Source organism: Thermomyces lanuginosus, assembly GCF_041956635.1.
Source record: "Thermomyces lanuginosus strain ATCC 200065 unplaced genomic scaffold VTN49scaffold_42, whole genome shotgun sequence".
Taxonomy (NCBI): Eukaryota; Fungi; Ascomycota; class Eurotiomycetes; order Eurotiales; family Trichocomaceae; genus Thermomyces; species Thermomyces lanuginosus.
This window is the reverse complement of record NW_027192376.1, coordinates 224,507-242,090: the sequence shown is the minus strand read 5'-3', so window position 1 is coordinate 242,090 and position 17,584 is coordinate 224,507. Positions and strand designations below refer to the sequence as shown.

The 17,584-nt window shown below is 55.4% G+C and overlaps 8 protein-coding genes across 8 annotated transcripts; 4 read left to right on the top strand and 4 right to left on the bottom strand.

Annotated features, from left to right (window-relative positions):
* Nucleotides 1-615: 615 nt before the first annotated feature.
* On the bottom strand, nt 616-2,940 carry VTN49DRAFT_6791 (uncharacterized protein; the record flags this gene model as incomplete). The annotated part of the gene is made up of 5 exons (XM_069414988.1): nt 616-692; nt 747-2,432; nt 2,487-2,554; nt 2,615-2,713; nt 2,783-2,940. The coding sequence occupies 5 exons, from the start codon at nt 2,938-2,940 to the stop codon at nt 616-618; spliced, it is 2,088 nt and encodes a 695-aa protein (XP_069264831.1).
* An 877-nt stretch (nt 2,941-3,817) lies between these two features.
* VTN49DRAFT_6790 (uncharacterized protein) lies at nt 3,818-5,489 on the top strand (the record flags this gene model as incomplete). The annotated part of the gene is made up of 3 exons (XM_069414987.1): nt 3,818-4,473; nt 4,529-5,410; nt 5,459-5,489. 3 exons carry the CDS (start codon nt 3,818-3,820, stop codon nt 5,487-5,489), a joined length of 1,569 nt encoding a protein of 522 aa, XP_069264830.1.
* A 296-nt stretch (nt 5,490-5,785) lies between these two features.
* Nucleotides 5,786-7,018, bottom strand: VTN49DRAFT_6789 (uncharacterized protein; the record flags this gene model as incomplete). The annotated part of the gene is made up of 1 exon (XM_069414985.1): nt 5,786-7,018. The coding sequence occupies one exon, from the start codon at nt 7,016-7,018 to the stop codon at nt 5,786-5,788; it is 1,233 nt and encodes a 410-aa protein (XP_069264829.1).
* Nucleotides 7,019-7,057: 39 nt separating this feature from the next.
* On the top strand, nt 7,058-9,841 carry VTN49DRAFT_6788 (uncharacterized protein; the record flags this gene model as incomplete). The annotated part of the gene is made up of 2 exons (XM_069414984.1): nt 7,058-7,091; nt 7,320-9,841. The coding sequence occupies 2 exons, from the start codon at nt 7,058-7,060 to the stop codon at nt 9,839-9,841; spliced, it is 2,556 nt and encodes an 851-aa protein (XP_069264828.1).
* Nucleotides 9,842-10,155: 314 nt separating this feature from the next.
* On the bottom strand, nt 10,156-11,469 carry VTN49DRAFT_6787 (uncharacterized protein; the record flags this gene model as incomplete). The annotated part of the gene is made up of 2 exons (XM_069414983.1): nt 10,156-10,741; nt 10,793-11,469. The coding sequence occupies 2 exons, from the start codon at nt 11,467-11,469 to the stop codon at nt 10,156-10,158; spliced, it is 1,263 nt and encodes a 420-aa protein (XP_069264827.1).
* A 560-nt stretch (nt 11,470-12,029) lies between these two features.
* Nucleotides 12,030-12,842, top strand: VTN49DRAFT_6786 (uncharacterized protein; the record flags this gene model as incomplete). The annotated part of the gene is made up of 2 exons (XM_069414982.1): nt 12,030-12,275; nt 12,342-12,842. 2 exons carry the CDS (start codon nt 12,030-12,032, stop codon nt 12,840-12,842), a joined length of 747 nt encoding a protein of 248 aa, XP_069264826.1.
* Nucleotides 12,843-13,088: 246 nt separating this feature from the next.
* Nucleotides 13,089-13,858, top strand: VTN49DRAFT_6785 (uncharacterized protein; the record flags this gene model as incomplete). The annotated part of the gene is made up of 4 exons (XM_069414981.1): nt 13,089-13,438; nt 13,509-13,551; nt 13,616-13,718; nt 13,788-13,858. 4 exons carry the CDS (start codon nt 13,089-13,091, stop codon nt 13,856-13,858), a joined length of 567 nt encoding a protein of 188 aa, XP_069264825.1.
* A 394-nt stretch (nt 13,859-14,252) lies between these two features.
* VTN49DRAFT_6784 (uncharacterized protein) lies at nt 14,253-17,545 on the bottom strand (the record flags this gene model as incomplete). The annotated part of the gene is made up of 7 exons (XM_069414980.1): nt 14,253-14,422; nt 14,473-16,537; nt 16,589-16,687; nt 16,737-16,949; nt 17,000-17,286; nt 17,339-17,443; nt 17,497-17,545. The coding sequence occupies 7 exons, from the start codon at nt 17,543-17,545 to the stop codon at nt 14,253-14,255; spliced, it is 2,988 nt and encodes a 995-aa protein (XP_069264824.1).
* Nucleotides 17,546-17,584: the final 39 nt, after the last annotated feature.

Sequence of the window (17,584 nt, the reverse complement as noted above, 5' to 3'; positions counted from 1 at the left end):
TGGCAGCCGTTTGCTTCACTCGATCATGTTTGCAGGTCGATGGCAACAGAGTACAAGGCTTGAAGGTCAGTGGCTGATAGTAGCTAGTGACGTTTAGATCAGGCCGAGGCGAAACCATCTCACGTGATGCCGACAGTTGAGGTCCAGAATTTGCGAAAGAGGCGTGGCAATTGAAATTGCTGTAACAGTAAATATACTCCGTACTATATTCAAAAATACTGTAAAACTAACAACGATTATTGGCCAGAAGTCTTGCAAATGTATTTTTTGCTCTTAAGTCAAATAGATTCCATTTTCGAGAAAAACGACGAATGTGCCTGAATACCCTTTAAGCACCTGGAATGCTGGACAGTCTTATCGTTCCTCCACTTGATGAGCTGTACAGTACAATACACATGGCGGCATTCATTGTTTTCATGTGAATAGCCCTTCTAGATGTCAACCGCCCAAATGAGGGCCCCCGGACGAGTCAATGACTTTTTGTATGAAGAGAACAAAAACGTAAAAGATGTAAACTTTTGTGTGACGAAGAAAAAGTTCGAGCTCAGAACGCCAGAACATGAACCAGCCAAAATTATATGAACATAGTTCGAAATAGAAGACTCCTAGTCCGGATCACGATATGGAAGTCGTCAAATACCTCTCGTCAACGCCTCGCTTCCGCATCGTCGCCTTTCGCTCCTTTTCCTTGGCTAAAGCATAGTTAGCGGTGAAGCTCGGGCGGGGAGATTGAAGATTCAACTTACCCTCATCGTAGACCAAGAATTCATGTAAGGCCCTGCCGGCAGGGACCATGGGAAGAACAGGAACTTTCTTGTCGGTGACGACCTCGAGAAGGGCGGGCCCATCACTCTCAATCAGCCACTTGAGCTTCTCTTCGACCTCCTCTGGACGCACACAGCGCTGGGCTTGTACACCCATAGCCTCGGATAGCTTGACGAAATCCGGGTTCTTCTGATGTGTGTGGGCATAGCGGTCTTCGTAGAAGAGGTTCTGCCATTGTGTGACCATACCCTGTTCCTCGTTGTTGAGGACCAGGACCTTGACGCCGATGTTGAACTGTGCCGCCGTTCCCAACTCCGTCAGGGTCATATTGAACGACGCGTCGCCGTCGATGTCGATGACCAGCGCATCCGGACGCGCGACCTTGGCGCCGATGGCAGCCGGCAGACCGTAACCCATAGTGCCCAGACCACCCGAGGTGATCATGGACCGCGGATAGCGCCAGCGGTAGTGCTGCGCCGCCCACATCTGATGCTGGCCGACGCCGGTCGTGATAATGGTGCGGTCCTTGATGGGATCCGTCAACTTGCTCAGCTTCTCAATCAGTGTCTGGGGCTTGATTGGCCCATTCGGCGACTCCTTCTCGTAGTTCGAGAGCGGGAACCGCTTCTTCCAGTCGTTGAGTTGAGCAAACCATTCAGGTCGCTCAGCAACTGGCTCAACAAGCGGCAGCAGCTGCTCTAGGTTTTCGGCGCAGTCACCCTCAACAGCCTCCGTAGCCTGGACGACCTTGTTGATGTTCTTGGGGACCATCTCAAAGTGTACGATGCCACCACGGCCCTCAGCAGCAGCCAGGTGGGCTTGAGGAGCAAAGCGAGACACACTGAGAGTCACACGGTCATCAAAACGAGCACCCAAGGCGATGATCAGATCCGCCTCCTGCATCGCCAAGTTGGCATACGCGGACCCGTGCATGCCCAGCATGTGCAGTGACTTGGGGTCCATCTCATCGAATCCGCCGAGTCCCTGCAAGGTTGTGGTCACGGGGATGCATGCCTTGTCGGCGAGCTCCTTCAGCAGCTTGGGGCCTTCGGGGCGAGCGATGATACCCTGGCCGGCGTAAATCACGGGCTTCTTCGCGATGTTAATCAGACGAGCGACGCGCTTCAGAGTCGCTTGTAGATGTTGTCGGCTGAACTCCTTCGCGGCAATTGCTGCGGCGCTCGAATTCGATGGAAGGGTGCTGGTCATCGGAATGGGTTTTCGGAGAATGCCGGCGGTGATATCCTTGGGAAGGTCAACGAGCACGGGACCTGGTCGGCCACTGGTCGCAATCTCAAAGGCCTCCTTGATCCGGAGCGGCAGCTCTGCCACGCTCTTCACCATTACGTTCCACTTTGTGCAGGCGCGGGAGATGCCGACGACGTCGGCCTCCTGGAAGGCATCGGTGCCGATGGCAGACGTAACCACCTGCCCGCAGAAAACAACCAAGGGGGTACCGTCAGACATGGCGTCTTGCATGGGAGTAACGACATTTGTCGCTCCGGGACCAGATGTGACGAGGACGACACCTGGTTTTCCGGATGCCCGAGCGTAGCCCTCGGCCATGTGGCCGGCGCCTTGCTCATGGCGCGGCAGAATGAAATCAAAGTGTTTTGAGTTGTAGATTGCATCGAAGACCGGCAGGATGGCACCACCAGGGTAGCCGACTGAGTCACAGTTAGCCAATCAAAAACACGAGGCTGAGAAGAGCCATTACTCACAGATGTGCTTGACGCCCTGGCGCAGCATCATCTCATGGAAGATTTCACCGCCAGTCAAACCGACAAAGCTGAACATGTTGTGAGCCTTCTATATCTCACAATTTCGGACATTTTTCAACTGCACATACGAGTCATCATACTCCGGTTGCCTCGGGTTCACCAGAGGCGGGACGGCATTGCGTTGCGCATCGTGGTTGAATGCTGGACTCGGCACGGGGCGTGTGCTCCTGTCAACCGCCCATTCATCAGTACCAATGCATTGCAAGCGACCTGTTTCTGCCGGAGGTGTGACTCACGATGCCGGCGCCGCCGCCGTGCTCTGCGATCGCTTGGAGGTATGGGGACCATTGGCGGCCGCAGGAAAAGTAGTCGAGAATTGTCGTGCACCACGAGCGGGCGGTCTCCGTGATGGCAGAGTGCGCAGGGCACTCTGTGAAGATTTGAAGCGCATCATGGTTGTCGTGTGCTGGAGAGCACCAAGACGACCGAGAAGACGGGACGATGAAGTAGAAAAAGCGTGATGACTCAGGCTTTGCTAGCCGATTCGGGCGGACGGCGATTGGCTGTTTTGGGTCTTGGCCGGGGCAGAATCTGCGCGACTTCGGCAGACCCTTGTCAGCTGCCTCCGATATCGGCTCCAATCCGCCCTGTGACAATCAGCATTTAGCAGCATTCTCCAGAGCCATCATTCCATGATGGACATCTCTACTCCGTATGATTCTGTGATGTACGAGAATGAATGGCGGTAATCTCTCTATCAATTGCCTCGAAGAGTCTCCTCGTATCTAATATCATCCATCTGTGCGTTCATATATGCGGAAATTGGCACCGCTAGACCTACTATGAGAAGCATGGCCTAGACTCTAGAGGCTTTTCCCCATTGGGCTGAATCGCGGGGAAGGCCATGTGTCGCACGGCTGCAGCAAAGGCCATCTGAGCTCAGCTTGGCAGTTATTAATTGCGAAATCCTGGAGATTTCGGTCAACTTAAACCCGAAGCATGCCTGGGTGAGTGGCTGGGGAAATTGTTAGGGCTCGCAAGCGCTAGCCCTAATCGAAATTCACCGCCTTCCTGATCAATCCGCGGGGATCAAGGCTTGGCAGAAGGAACTGACGGCAGAACGCGGGGAGCTGAGGAGCTCTTCCAAGCCCTAAGGTAACATCGTGTCAATTGTTTTGGCCAGTATTATTTGATCAGTTGACCGGGAGTCGAATATTAAATGTTCTCTTGTCTCTCCCACATCAACCAGATCTTCGACCCTTCATCAGTTTCTCCGGGAAGAAGGGAGTGAATCATCCGCCCAGCCCAAGAACCCCGCCATCAAATCCATCATGGCCTCTCCGCAGGTACTCGTTCCACAAACAGAGAACATCGCTGATGTTTACGCCACCGACGATGCGTCCACAAAGTCGGTTGCGCCGGAGACGCAAGCTCGCTGGGCTCGTCTTCTGAAGCAATTCGCGGAGACATACAGCAAGAAACCGGATTTTGTCGCGCGCAGCCCTGGCCGTGTGAACATTATCGGAGAACACATTGACTACAATCTGTATGATGTATTGCCTACTGCGGTGACAGTGGACGTGATCATTGCCGTCAAAGCGCTTCCAACAACAGACGGCACCGAGTTCACCGTACGGATAGCCAATGTGAGCTCTGAGCGATTCCCAAGCAGGGAGTTTGGAGTACCTCTCCAGGGAGACGTGGAGATTGATGCGACGCGCCATGAATGGGTCAACTACTTCAAGGCGGGCCTGCGCGGTGCCCTGAAGTTCCTCAGAGAACGCAATGGTGCCGGATTCAAGCCCGCGAGTTTGGAGATTCTGGTCGACGGTAACGTACCGCCGGGTGGCGGTATCTCCAGCAGCGCCGCCTTTGTGTGCGCCAGCGCACTGGCCGTCATGAAGGCTAACGGTCACAATGTGTCCAAGCAAGATCTATTGGATCTGGCCGTGGTGTCCGAGCGTGCCGTAGGGGTCTACTCTGGGGGGTGCGTATGCCGGCAAAGCTGTCGATGAACTACAGCTGATCATGCGGATCTACAGAATGGATCAGGCAGCCTCGATCTTCTCCTCCCGCGGATATCTCCTCTACACGCAATTCTTCCCCAAGTTCTCCACACAACACGTGCCTGTGCCCAAGTCCGAAGAGGACATTACCTTCCTCGTTGCTCAGAGCTTTGTAACATCAAACAAAGCCGAGACGGCGCCGCGCCACTACAACCTTCGTGTAGCCGAGTGCACTTTAGCGGCCGTGGTGCTCGCCAAGCAACACGGAATTCAGCTGCAAAAGGACAATAGCTCGCTGGGGTACAGCCTGCGTAACTTTCACGAGGAGTACATCCGCAAGCAGGGTCGCCTGGCGGACCCGCTGGAGTCGCAACTTGACGCCGTCATCGCCACCACGGAGGAGCTGCTCACAAAGGAAGAGGGCTATACCCGCGAGGAGATTGCACAGTTGCTCGACCTCAGCGTGGCGGAACTGGAGTCGAAGTTCCTGTCGGCGTTCCCCGTCCAGGCTGAACGGTTCCTCCTCCGCCAGCGCGCCCTGCACTGTTTTCAGGAGGCTCGACGTGTGCTCGCCTTCAAGGCGTGCCTCACCGAGAGCGACACTCTGACGCTTGAGCGCATCCAGTACCTCGGTAACCTCCTCAACGAGTCGCAGCGCTCCTGCCGGGACGTTTACGACTGCAGTTGCCCGGAGATCAACGAGATTTGCGACATTGCGCGCCGTGCCGGCACCTGGGGCAGCCGCCTGACTGGTGCGGGCTGGGGCGGCAGCACCGTGCACATGTTGCCGCAAGCTAAGGTTGACGACGTCATCAAAGCGCTGCGCGAGGAGTATTATCTGAAGAAATTCCCGGATATTAGCCAGGAGAAGTTGGCGGAAGCGATGGTTATTAGCAAACCGTCGAATGGATCATTCCTGTACGTTTGTTCCTCCTATTCGCTAAGTATGAGGCTAACGGTTTATAGGGTTCATGGAGCTGCTCTTGAGATCCAATGAATGATCCAAGACTCCAGTTGGTATAATGGCGGAAAATGCCGCGGTATTGACAAGGTATCAGATTCTGTAGATACTGTACACATACAATATGAAGCGCAGCTGGTCTTCAACCAGCAGAATCGGAGCCTGGACAAGGACACGACCATAGCAGAAATCCTTCGTGTCTAGCGAAACCCCATCAGCGACTCCGTGTGAGACCCAGATCCTAGCGGCAGAAGCCGCACATCCTGAGGCAACCCAGTCGGCCTCAATCGTAAAAACTAGTTAGGTAGAAAGGGGCAAATTGCAACCATCCATCATGTCTTTTTCTTGAAGAAGTCGCTCATTTTCTTCATCCCCGACGTATCAACTTTCTTCAGCTCTCGCACACCACGCGACTCAGTGGCTTTTTTCTTCTTTTTCTCTTCTTCCTCCTCCTTGCGGCGCTTCCTCCGACTCGACACTCCACTGTAATCGTCGTCCGCATCTCGTTTGCGGAAAAGGTCGCTCTGTGAATTGATTGCCTCTGCGCGCAGCTCCTCGAGTTGTTTCAGTCGCTCGTCGAGCGGTGTGAAGTCGATAGGGCTCTCGCTAGAGGCGAGGATGTCCTTAATCCGTGCCGCGAGGTGCGGCGGGACGTATGCATGCAGCATAAAAGACAGCGCGACGCGCAGACGCAGGAGTCGCGTCGCGGGATCGGGCTGCGCCGCGGGGGCGTCAACGGTGGACAGCGGGGTGATTGGGGTGGAGGTGCCTCCAGCCGATGTCGATGACGACGTCGACGTCGACCTGGTCGAATCGGCGCTGTCTGACGATGACGACTGAACCGTTGCGGGAGTTCCATTCTCTCCTACCGGTTCTATTGTGAGTGTCGTCTCCTCCCCTCGCTTGACGCTCATCAAAGGCGGCTCAAGCTCTTTCCGCACAAACCGTTGTTCAAGACTCGCGGGCAGTCCTTGAGCGACCATGCGCTCAGCCTTTCTGACAAGTTCGCGCAGTAGCTTCGTCTCGCTAAACCGGTAGAGTTTCTGGTCGCCGGCCTCCATCGTGTCGCAGACGGCTTCTGCGCGCTGTTCGAGAGTCGGCCGAAACGACGCGTCGTAGAGCATGAAACGTAGATGCGATGGCAGATCCTCCTGAGAATCCCAAATGTCATCCAGCGGCTGAAAGAGACGCTTTGTCTGTGCATTATCGCCTGAAACCGGCGCCGGCGCCAGGATTGGTAGCATCAAGAACATAACATCGAACGGTGTTGCGACAAGGACCTCCGCATTTCGAGCGATCGCGCCCTTCGTCTGGCACCGTGATTGCGACTCAGTTGGTGTTATGAGCACACTCCGGGGCTGCGCCGGCGGCGACGACACCGCCGTCAGCTCGTAGAGCCCTGCGCGAGGGCAGAAAAAGTAGCGATTGCATGCGCCGGTGCTGGGGTTGGGGAGGACGAGAAACCGGGCGGCGTCGCTGGCATTGGCGGGCAGGATCAGCGTCCTGCTGCGATTAGAATCGCCCGTGCTGGAATTTTCATCTGTCGTGTCTGATCGGGTCTTCATCGTGCTTGTATGCTATTTTGTCGTCAGAATGTTGACCAGATGGAACTAATTAAAGGCGCGGACGCGTTTACGCGTTTAGATCGTCTCAAAAGGGCAAATTGATGAGTCGGCCACCCCTTGAAACACCCAAAACATTTTATCGCCTTCAGTTCCAATGAACTATACAATTTCCTAAAATACTCGAATAAACTGTCTCTTCCCTCAATTCCTGCAATGCGACCAATTTGAGACGAATAGAAATCCTTTTCAGCCAGTTCGTAACCGCTCCCTGATCCAAAACCTTGCTGATGACGAAAAACAGTGGTCGACCCCCTCTCATGGCCTCCAAAATCGCCCAAGGAGGCTCTTCTCGCGTCTCCCAGTGGACGGAAGCGTTTTTACGAGCTGCGAAGAGCCCATGTAGCTGCGTCGCCGACGAAACGCACCACAACCGCCGCCACCGCAAGCATCCCAAACGATGATAACACAGACGACGAGGAAGAGGATGAGGAAACCTTGCAGCTGAAGCTGGCCGCCATTGAGGCACGTCTCAAGCTAAAGAAGCTCCAGCAAAGCAAGAACAAGGCCAAGTTGTCTAATGGAGATGTGGAAGAGGGGCCCGCAAAAAATAGCAACCCTGCAGCAGCAACACCAGCAATGGCCCGCAGCCAAAATAGCCGCCTGGGAGCACTGCGGGAGCGATTAGCTGCCAGGCGCCAGGAATCACCAAACGAAGTGCAGGTGCCAATGTCGCCGACGAAGCGGGTGATGCGGCCACGAGCGGAGTCTTCGCCTCGTCGAAGTGCCGCTCTGCCTGCAAAGGAAGATAACAGTCTGGCAGACAGACTGGAATTACGACGCACCCTTAGTGCACGAGCACCAACGCGGCCTGGCACACGGGACAGCGCTACGTCTCGTGCCAGTGACGGACGCTACGACTACATCAGAGACATCCCCTCAGCAGGCGATGAGCAAGCAAGTCGGCCGAAGTCGTTCAGTGAACGCATCGCTGAGAGCAGGGCCGCGGAGAGGAGCCGGCAGGAGCGTGTGCGAAAGATCCAGCAGAGCCGAAGCACAGCATTTGCTGTCGATCGCGCAGAGCTGGACCGTTTCAAGGAAGAGGCGGCCGCACGGCCGGCGGTGCGCACGGAGTCGCCTGTCAGGTCAAGGCGGACCGAATCATTCAGCCGCGATGAAGTGTTGCGTGCAGCGGGTGGAGGGCAGACCTCAAGATCCAAGACAGCTCTTCGTCCGCAGCGAGTCGGCGCCGAAAACGCGGAGGATGAGGGTGAAACGGATCTCTCTACTTTCGAGCCGTTTTCAGCCCTACACCTGTCGAAACGCATCCTGCCGCATTCATTTCTCAAGCGAACACTAGAGGGCAAGACGGTATTACGGATACCAGACCTACTACGAACCGTCAAGGCGCCAACTTTTGAACTTCCAGAAATCGAGGGCGACTACGTGGTGGTCGGGATCGTGGCGTCAAAGTCCGAGCCACGAGAGCACCAGCAACGTAGAAAGCACTCGACAACAACAACTGGAGAGAACGAAATGAGTTTTGACGACGGGCTCAACAACCGCGACAAGTACATGGTTCTCACGCTATCCGACCTGACCTGGGAACTGGAGCTGTTCCTCTTTGGCACAGCGTTCCCACGATACTACAAGTTGAGTACGGGAACGGTAGTTGCCATACTGAATCCAACTATTCTGCCACCATCGCCTGGGCGAACCGACACAAACAAGTTCAGCCTCAGCCTGGCGTCGTCCGATGACACAGTGCTGGAGGTCGGCACCGCTCGGGACATTGGCTACTGCCGCGCAGAGCGCCGCGACGGCCGCATCTGCAACGCCTGGATCGATGCGCGCAAGACAGAATTCTGCGACTTCCACGTCGATCTGCAAATCCGGCGCACGCAGGCTCAGCGGCTAGCCGTCAATGGCACGACAACTGGCCAGTTCGCTCCCGGCGGGCGAACCGCGGGACGAATTGCCGACATGGGTCCTCCTACTCGTCCGAGGCGCCGCACAGGTAACGGACTGAAGCCCGAGGGTGCACAATGGGACTCCGCGACAGGCTCAACGTACTACATCGCTCCAGCAGCGCGACGTGTCTCTCCGTCTTCCTCGCCAACCCGCCTCAGATCTCACGCGGGCTCCTCAGCAGCAGAGTTGATAGACGGTATCGACGACAACCCATTCACCGCTGGTGGCGCCAACGGTGGCATCTCCGTCCATCTCGAAAGCAAAGAGGACCGTCTCCGTCGCCGGCTCGCCAAGCAGCAGCGCGAGCATGAGATTGCCGCGCAGCTCGGCGCGAGGAACAAGAGTACGGGAGCAGAGTATCTACGTGCTCGGACCACGCTCCTTGCGCAGCAGAAAGAACATCAACAGTCTGATCAAGAGTCGAAACGACACACATCATCATCAACCTCCTCATCCTCGGCGCCACAGACACAAACACAGACGGCGACAGCGCCACCATCATCGTCGAAAAGTGCAGCAGTGCGCAGAATCGACGCCTTGATGGATCGCTATGCCGCTGCGAAATCACCAGCACCAGCACCAGCATCACCATCGTTGAAGCGGGATCGCACTGCGGTTGAAACGGAAGAGGAGGAAGAGGGTCGGCGGCGGAAGACTGCCACAGCGGATAATCCCCCTACGAACACTCCCGTAAAGAAAACGCGGTTTATCACTTCAAAGGGTATCCGCGAAGCCGGCCGGGAGAGTTTTGGAATGGGTAGCGATCGGAGCCCGTCGTCAGCGGGTAGGAAGGATCGGACTGGTAATGACTTTAACGATGATTACGACGATGATGACGAGTTGGAGATTATTTGATTAGAGACGAAAGAACAAAAATACAATGTACTGATAAATTGAGTATCATTTCTCATTCTCTATTTTAAGCCTTAGTAAACCTGACCGGAGTCAATCAATGAGCCATGTCCCTAGGAAATAACCGTCCCTGATGAACCTTCCCTGGTGAACAAACTGAACCCCCATATGAAAATCCCATGTCCACTCATGGAGAAAAACAACGCAGCCTGAAAACAAACAACCGTAACAAACGCCGACAGAACAAACAATCAAGACGAATCAATGGGGTACTCGAACAAAACGGCAAATGCAGTCGAAGAAGAGGAGAGAGAAGACTAACGAGCCCGCGTCTTCTTGCTTGCCGGCTCCGGCGGATTCGACGTGTCGCGTTTCCGGGATCGAGTCGACGCCGCCGGCGCCTGCGGATTCGCGGGAGTCGGTTGTTGCTTTTTGCGCATCCAACCGCGGAAAGGACTATTGCGGGATACACGATCTCTATCCTTGCTGGGAGACGCTTCATGCCGGATAGTGCGAGAGCGGAGGGTCCGTGTCGGTGGTGTCGAGTCGAGTTCCGCTGTAGCAGAGGTCGTTGGTGCAGACGACGAGTGGTCACCTGTCTCAGCCTCCGGCTCCAGGTCTTTCTCGACATTCTCCTCCTCTTCCAACGGCTCTTCCACATCGGTCGGCGCCTCCTCATCGCTGGCAGCCGCCCCAGTTGCTCGCTCTTCCGAGTTCCCTTCTTTGTTGGTGGGGAAGAGCACCCGCGCGACAGACCTTGACTGTGTCGAGGGGCGCAGACGACGTGTCACGGACTCATCCAGTAGATCCGGGCGCTGAGCAAAGAGTCCCAGATCGTCGTCCTCGTTGTCTGCTTCCTCTTCTTCTCCTTGAGGGAACTTGCGGAAGATCTTCTTGCCGCGGCTGGTGGTCTATTAGTAAAGGACATGGATAAGTGCGGAAAAGTGAACTTACAAAACATAGAGCATCCCATCTTTACGGTTGGCATACTCTCGCGGGTCAATATCGTCAGCTTTGTCGGCCTCCGCAGTGACCTTCCGTCGCCTGGTCGCCGGCTTTGGTTTTGATGTCGAAATGAACGGATTGGACTCGCTGTTGTTGACCTGGGGAATCCGGTCGCGCGTGTCCGTGTAAATCTCGATTTTACTGGAATTTGGTTCAGGATCCTCGTGGAAACTGTCTAGGGTGAACCCAGTGTACTTCTTGGTCTTCTTTGTGCTGCCAGTAGGAAACAGCTGTTGTGCAGTCGAACCTGGTGCATCGACAGCCTTCTTCCGCGGAGTTTTCGCCGGCGTGATCAGATCTCCAAAAGATTTGACCGCCTTATCCGACGAGGCCTCATCGGCTGGGTCCGTTGAAGAAGAGGATTGAGTTTTGTCTTTCCCACGCGGAGCCGACCCCGACTTACGCGGCGACGCCGCCCCCGAACCGGGGGGAGAAAGCCGCTCAAACGATGACTGAAGCGGTGAGGACGGAGGCGACGGTGTTGTCGCGTGAGATTGCTTCGATCGTTGGTTCGCTAGACGCGCCGACTGTCGGGGGGGGTAGGGGTCATAGGAGTCATAGCCGGCGCCGTGTCGCGGCGTGGGCGGCTCCCGGAGAACTGAAGGAGGAGGCGGGGTGGTGGCCATTGTGTAGGAACTCTTGCAGGAATCGACCCAACAGGTCGTCTCTTACGCGGGTTCGCGGTCTAATCGCGTGGAGATCGAGGGATTGAGTTGCGGTGAACGGTGTAAGGGATACCAGAGGAACCAGACACAGAGACGCAAATGGATCGATGATTGTGTGCGGGTTGATGGAAAATAGCGATGCTAGCGCTCCGAAGCTGTCTGCATCGCCAGGATGAAGAGGAAAGGAGGTGGAGAGGTGAACGATGTCCAACGCAACAAGGCACAAGCGCAGTGAAGTGTTTAGACTTGGCCGATCTCCAGCCACCAGTTGCAAATCACTGCAAATAATGCATGCCAAGATGCAAAACAAATATTTGTACTGCTGACTAATTTAAAAACTAAATTTGAATTTGCATGTGCTGTTTGTGAATTTCCGCTTTAGTTTCCCCACCTCCAAGAATGATCTGCCAACTCGCTCAGCGTTAAATCGTGGATGGCTGAGGGCATTCCTCCAGCAAAGGCTTGCTGCAACCCATGTGATCTGCTTACCACCACCGTGCCCTGTTACCATTGAGCCCACAATGGCTCCCACAGACGAGATGCAGCGCCTCCAACTGTCGGACGGCGAGCCGGACTCCCCTCCACCGCCGCGGCGCACCCGATCCAAGTCCAACACATCAAGCACTGAGCGGGCGCATGGCAGCGGGATCGACCATGAAGAAGCGCGCGAGGCGGCCTTGCGCAAGGAGCTCCAGACCGTGCAGAACGTCAACCGAGCCATTGAGGGGGTCATCGAGAGCTTAGAGCGGGCCAAAGGGAACATGGAGGTACGTAGTCTATGTACAACCAGAAAAGATCGCAGAGACAAACGTGTATTAATTTACTGGCTACAGACTGTATCGCGCACCGTTCAGTCCGCATCCCAACTCCTCAGTACTTGGACGCGCATTCTGTCCCAGACCGAACACCACCAGCGCCTTGTTCTCGATCCCTCTTGGCAGGGTGCCAGTCACGACATTGCCGAACTGGAGGCCGAGGCACTCGCGCGGCAACAAGAAGCCGAGCGCCGCGAACAAGAACTCCGCCAGCGGAGAGAGGAGGCCGCCCGGAAAGCGGCAGAGGAACAGGAGCGGAAGGCCGCACACGGTGGTGCTGCGGCGGGCAGCTCGAGATTGGCCCGGGGAACAACCGCAGCCAGAGTTCGAAGTCGAGTCGGAACTACGGGTGTAAGCCGCGTGCCTTCTGCAACTAGTACAGGTCGAACGGGAGTTTCATCTCGTACTACTAGAGGCGGGACGACGACGAGCAGCACATCGGCTTCAGCGGCACGAAGAGCAGGCAGCATCTCTGCACGGGGGACATCCGTCCGTCGAGGGCCTACGTCTCGAACATGAGCAATGGCGATGACCTTTCAACCTCATGACCAAGCTGTACAGTAATAGAGGACGCGTCAGAAATTCACGTGTGATGATCATCACCCGCCAAGATCCTCCGTAGACGCGGTTTTATGATTACATAATCCGCATCCTAACAAAGTTAACTACGCCTGACCCCGAACCTTTGTCTTGGGACAGCTCTTCGGTCCATAACCACCGAAGACTGGCATAGAGAAGTGGTGCGCAACGCTTCAAGCAGTAAAGATGAACTTCGCCCCTTACCAGGATGAGTCGCCCGAAGTCGAGCGGGCGCTGTCACCACCCCTGGGCCGAACAAAACCAACACCACCACCTCAAATCTCGTCACCACCGCCTTTCTCGTACCAGCGCGCAGCAAACACATACGCGAACAATTCTTCGAATGGATACATGAGTAGCTCCTCGACGGGCTTCGGCAGCCGCGACCTCGAGTCCGGCACGAGAGCGAACCTCGCTGCGTTCGAGACAAGTCTCCCCATTCGCGTGGACTACGAGGCGATGATGGCGTATTTGCTGCTTCCGCCGGCGGGTGGGGTGTTGTTGTTGCTGTTGGAGCATAAGAGTGATTATGTTCGGTGCGTTTTTTTTATAAATCCTTCCCTTATCACTTTTCTTGGTCAGGACTGGCTGATTGACGTGTGGTAGGTTTCATGCCTGGCAGTCGAGTATGTTGTTTAGCGCGATTTTTGTACGTATTGCCTCAAGCTACCCGTACAATGATGGGCAAGGGATGTTGACATATCTTTGGGCAGATTCTTCACTTGATCTTCTCCTGGTCCAGTTTTATCTCCTGGCTCATGTTGCTGGGCGATATCTGTTTGATTGCGTATCTGAGCCTCCGCGCGTATCGAGACGGTATATCCCCTCAGAATCCGGCCATTGAGTCGTGTCTGGTTTTATTGTTCGATGTACTGACAGTTACAGTCGACTCCCTTGAGCATTATGAGGTGCCTATCTTTGGTCGTCTGGCCAATTCTTTCGTCGATGATGAGTGAATCATGCCCCTTGTTCCATTATTTGATGCCTAATCATAGCCTCTGCTGCTGTACATAATAATCAGTCTTTACGATACCCACGTGTCTGATAGTTTACACTGACGTTCATGTAAATAGACCTCGTGGTCTTGTATAGTTACTCATCAAGCGTCGCATGTGTCATTGCTCATGATCGAGAATACAACATCAAAGGAAACATCAGGACGGAGCTCATACAAAACCCGAGAGCAACGAGGGCAAAATCATACAGGGCATCATCAGGCGAGGGCCATAACAAACGGAAATCATCACAACAAAGAACGATCAAACATGACTCAACAAAAAGGAATCGAAAAATCGAAAACATCAAAGAGTTAAACGTGTACGAAAATATATACCAGAAGCATCGCATCGATCAAATATTCTGCAAATAGTTGCTCGGCACCAGGCCCGGCGGAGCCGGATTGTTCGTGATCTCGGCTTCCCACCATCCGTCATCCTGCATTCGCAGGATCGCAAGAATGTCTCCCTTTTGGAAGCCCAGCTCCTCCGGGATTGCCGCCGTGTAGCTATACATGGCACGTGCTAGGCGTTGTTAGCTTCAGGATGAAGTTCTTGAAAGAAAAGTTACTTACCAAAATGCAGAATCGGTCGACCATCCCGACTGTACTGCCGTCCTGGCTCGGCTACTGCCAAAGTCTTGCTTCTTGCCCGCATGGGTGGTTGAGTCTGACCATAATACATAGTAACTGGCCGGCCATTGTTGTCCCGCTGGTAGTTATCGTATCCATGATACGTGTCAACTTGGTTAGCAGCTAGCTGCAGTTCCATCCCACCCGAGCTTGATGGACGGGTCTGCTGCCGGAATTGGGGCTGAGGTGACACGGCGCGCACGACAGTATTCGGCGCGTTCGGCGAGCCGTGCCTCGAGTACGTGCGCGGCGAATACCCTCGTTCGCTCCCCGGCCGCGTTTGGGTCGTTGGAGACTGACGATGGGTAGTCGGAGATTGGCGCTGAGTCGTCGGGGTTTGATGAACCGCTGCCGCAGTCGGGCGTTGAGTAGTTGGCGACTGGCGGTATCGACCGTCGTAGCTGTTTGACTGATACTTCGTCGGACTGGACGCTGCCGCCCCCCCATTATACGGTCCCATTCGCGTATCAACTGGCTGCGGGTGAGGACTCGCGCTCCTCCGCGGAGCCGGCGATCGTGCGCGAGGCGGCTCCTGTTGCTGCGCGGGAGCCGTTCGTGTGGGCATCTGCCGTTGATTGCTCCCAGCTCCTCCAAACATACTGTGCGTCTGACCGATGTACTTCTGTGTCGTCTTCTGCATCTGCGCAGAGGTAAACGCCGGCTCGGGTGCGTCCAGTCTCTTGACTGACGTGTCATTGTACGACGGAGGCGGTGTCTCTGCTGACTGTTCACCGTACGTGGACCCTGCAGTGGACGGAGTTGGCGTTGCAATACCGTGGTATCGGTCCGCAGATACCCGTTTGGCGGCTGGCTTTCCTGACCCGGAACCCTTCAGGTCCGCCAGGGCGCGTGCAATAGGATCGTCCTCCTCGGAGCTCTTGTTGTTATTGTTGCTGTTGTTTGCCGCGTCCGGTTTCTTGTCCGGCGACGCCACGTCAAAAACATTGTTTCCAATATTGAGCTGGAAGCTCGCCCGCGGATCAGCCGGCTCGGGGCTCGCGGCGCGGTCATCCGCCGGCGGTGCATTGTACGCAGGCTTCTGCTGCTGTGACTGCGACTGTTGCTGCGATTGCGGCCGCAACTGTGGCTGAGATTGGACCTGCGACTGGGACCGAGAGTGAGAAGGCGACTGAGACTGGGATGGTGACTGCGTTTGGGATTGAGACTGGGACTGGGATTGGGATTGAGACTGAGACTGCGGCTGCGACTGTGACTGCCGGTCCTTATCGTGACGACTCTTCCGACGGAAAGGACTGTTGCTGAAGAATGCGCTCCGCTTCTTCTGTACTTGCCGCTCAGGCGCCGCTTGTCTTTCTGGCGTTTTGGATGCGGCCGCCGCGGGAGCTGGGTTGGACGGCTTGGTCGGAGACTGCGCACCGCTCTGGGGCTCTTGGCTGGAGAACGATGTCGGGTTGGAGACATCGCTATGCGAGTCATCACGGCTTGAAGGCCGATACGAACTGATGCCTGAACTCCGTTCAGACGGTGGCCCGGCCCGACAAAACATCGTCATTCCATCCGTTGGGTACGAATTGTGGGGGACAGTACCAATCTCGCCATGCTGACTGGGGTCATAGTTAGGAGGCAGCTGACCACCACGCCGCAAATCCAACGGCGGCGGTTGCGCCGGCTGCGCCTGCTGGGGCTCCGACTTAGGAGGAGTACGGCCCACGTCTCGGCTCTCAACATTCCTACTGTGCCCCCGGCCCTCTGTGCTCTTGCCATGACTCATCTGCGCCGCAAGCTCAGAGTTGGGATCGTGATGTGACTCGTACGTCGACGGCTGTGGAGACGAGCTGCGATACGCAGGGTTTATGGCTCGCTGGAACTGGGCAATGGAATAGCGGTCTTCATCTGACGCCTCCGACGCCACATCATCGCCGCGACAGAAGTTGATGAACCTTGGAGGTTCCGGGATCTCCTGTCCGGTTCCCTTTTCCTTGATAAAGCTGTTGATATCTTTTTCCACTTCACATTGCTCAAGCGAAAGCCGTATCTTTTCGCAGGACTACATAAATGTCAGCATGTTCTCTTCCGGACAGTTTATACCCAGACTTACCGCATCATCGCTGACACACACGGTCGACGCAATGTTTGCATAGCTCCAGAGGCTGCTCTTCGTAAAGTCTAGCCGCTCCTCCTCCAAATCTTGGAATTTCTGTACTCTAGTTAGCAGGGTTTCCTCAGTAGATGGCAATAGAACGTACGTCACAAGCTGCCTTCCACTCCTTGTTCCACCGACCAGTAGTCTCTTCCAGTGCCTTCACCGCTGCCTCGTACTCAGCACTGTTTGCGGCCATCTGAATCTGGGCCTTCTCAAGTTTTGCTTTATTCTTTCGCTCTTCCTGCCCCATGACCATGTGGCCTTGCGCAAGGTAGCCCTTGATTCGTAGGCAGTCCTGTTCGTAACGATCTCTGGCCTACCAGATAGTTAGATCTGAGCCAAGCTGTCATATTAGCGCACACGCACCTTGTTGACCGCATGCGTCTGCTGATTCTTCGTCTTCAGCAGGCGCTCGATACCGTGCTGCACAATCTTCCGGCGCTCCTTCATCCCACCAGCAAAAGCCGCCAGCGGCTCTTCAAGTTCTGTCTTCATCTGCTGGGCAATTGCGGAATGCGCCTTGGCGATGGCCTCGGTCTCACCCCGCACCACGTCGAGGGACGCACGCAGGGTTCCTGTCTCGCAGGATCCGAGGGGCTTGCGACAGAGAGACATCAACTTACGGGCGTACTCATCCTCAATTGCCGCGCGCGCTAGCAATGGGTCAGTCTGCGGCCAGGAATGTCCTCTTCTCAGGTCACTTACTGTTGTAGAAATGGCGCAACTCATCGCAGGTCACTTTAGCATTGTGCATGCGCTCCAACAGTGGAATCACTCCCGCATCGTCCTTCCCCCAGAAATTATTCGCAACTGGCACATCACGGGTGAGTTTGCTGCCAATCCTTGGGTCCGGCGGGACTTACAAGACATGGCCACGGTCGGGCCCTCCGATGTGGTACTAGTGCCCGGCATCGTGGTCTTGTTCCTCTTCTCTTCTTCTCTTCTTTTCCT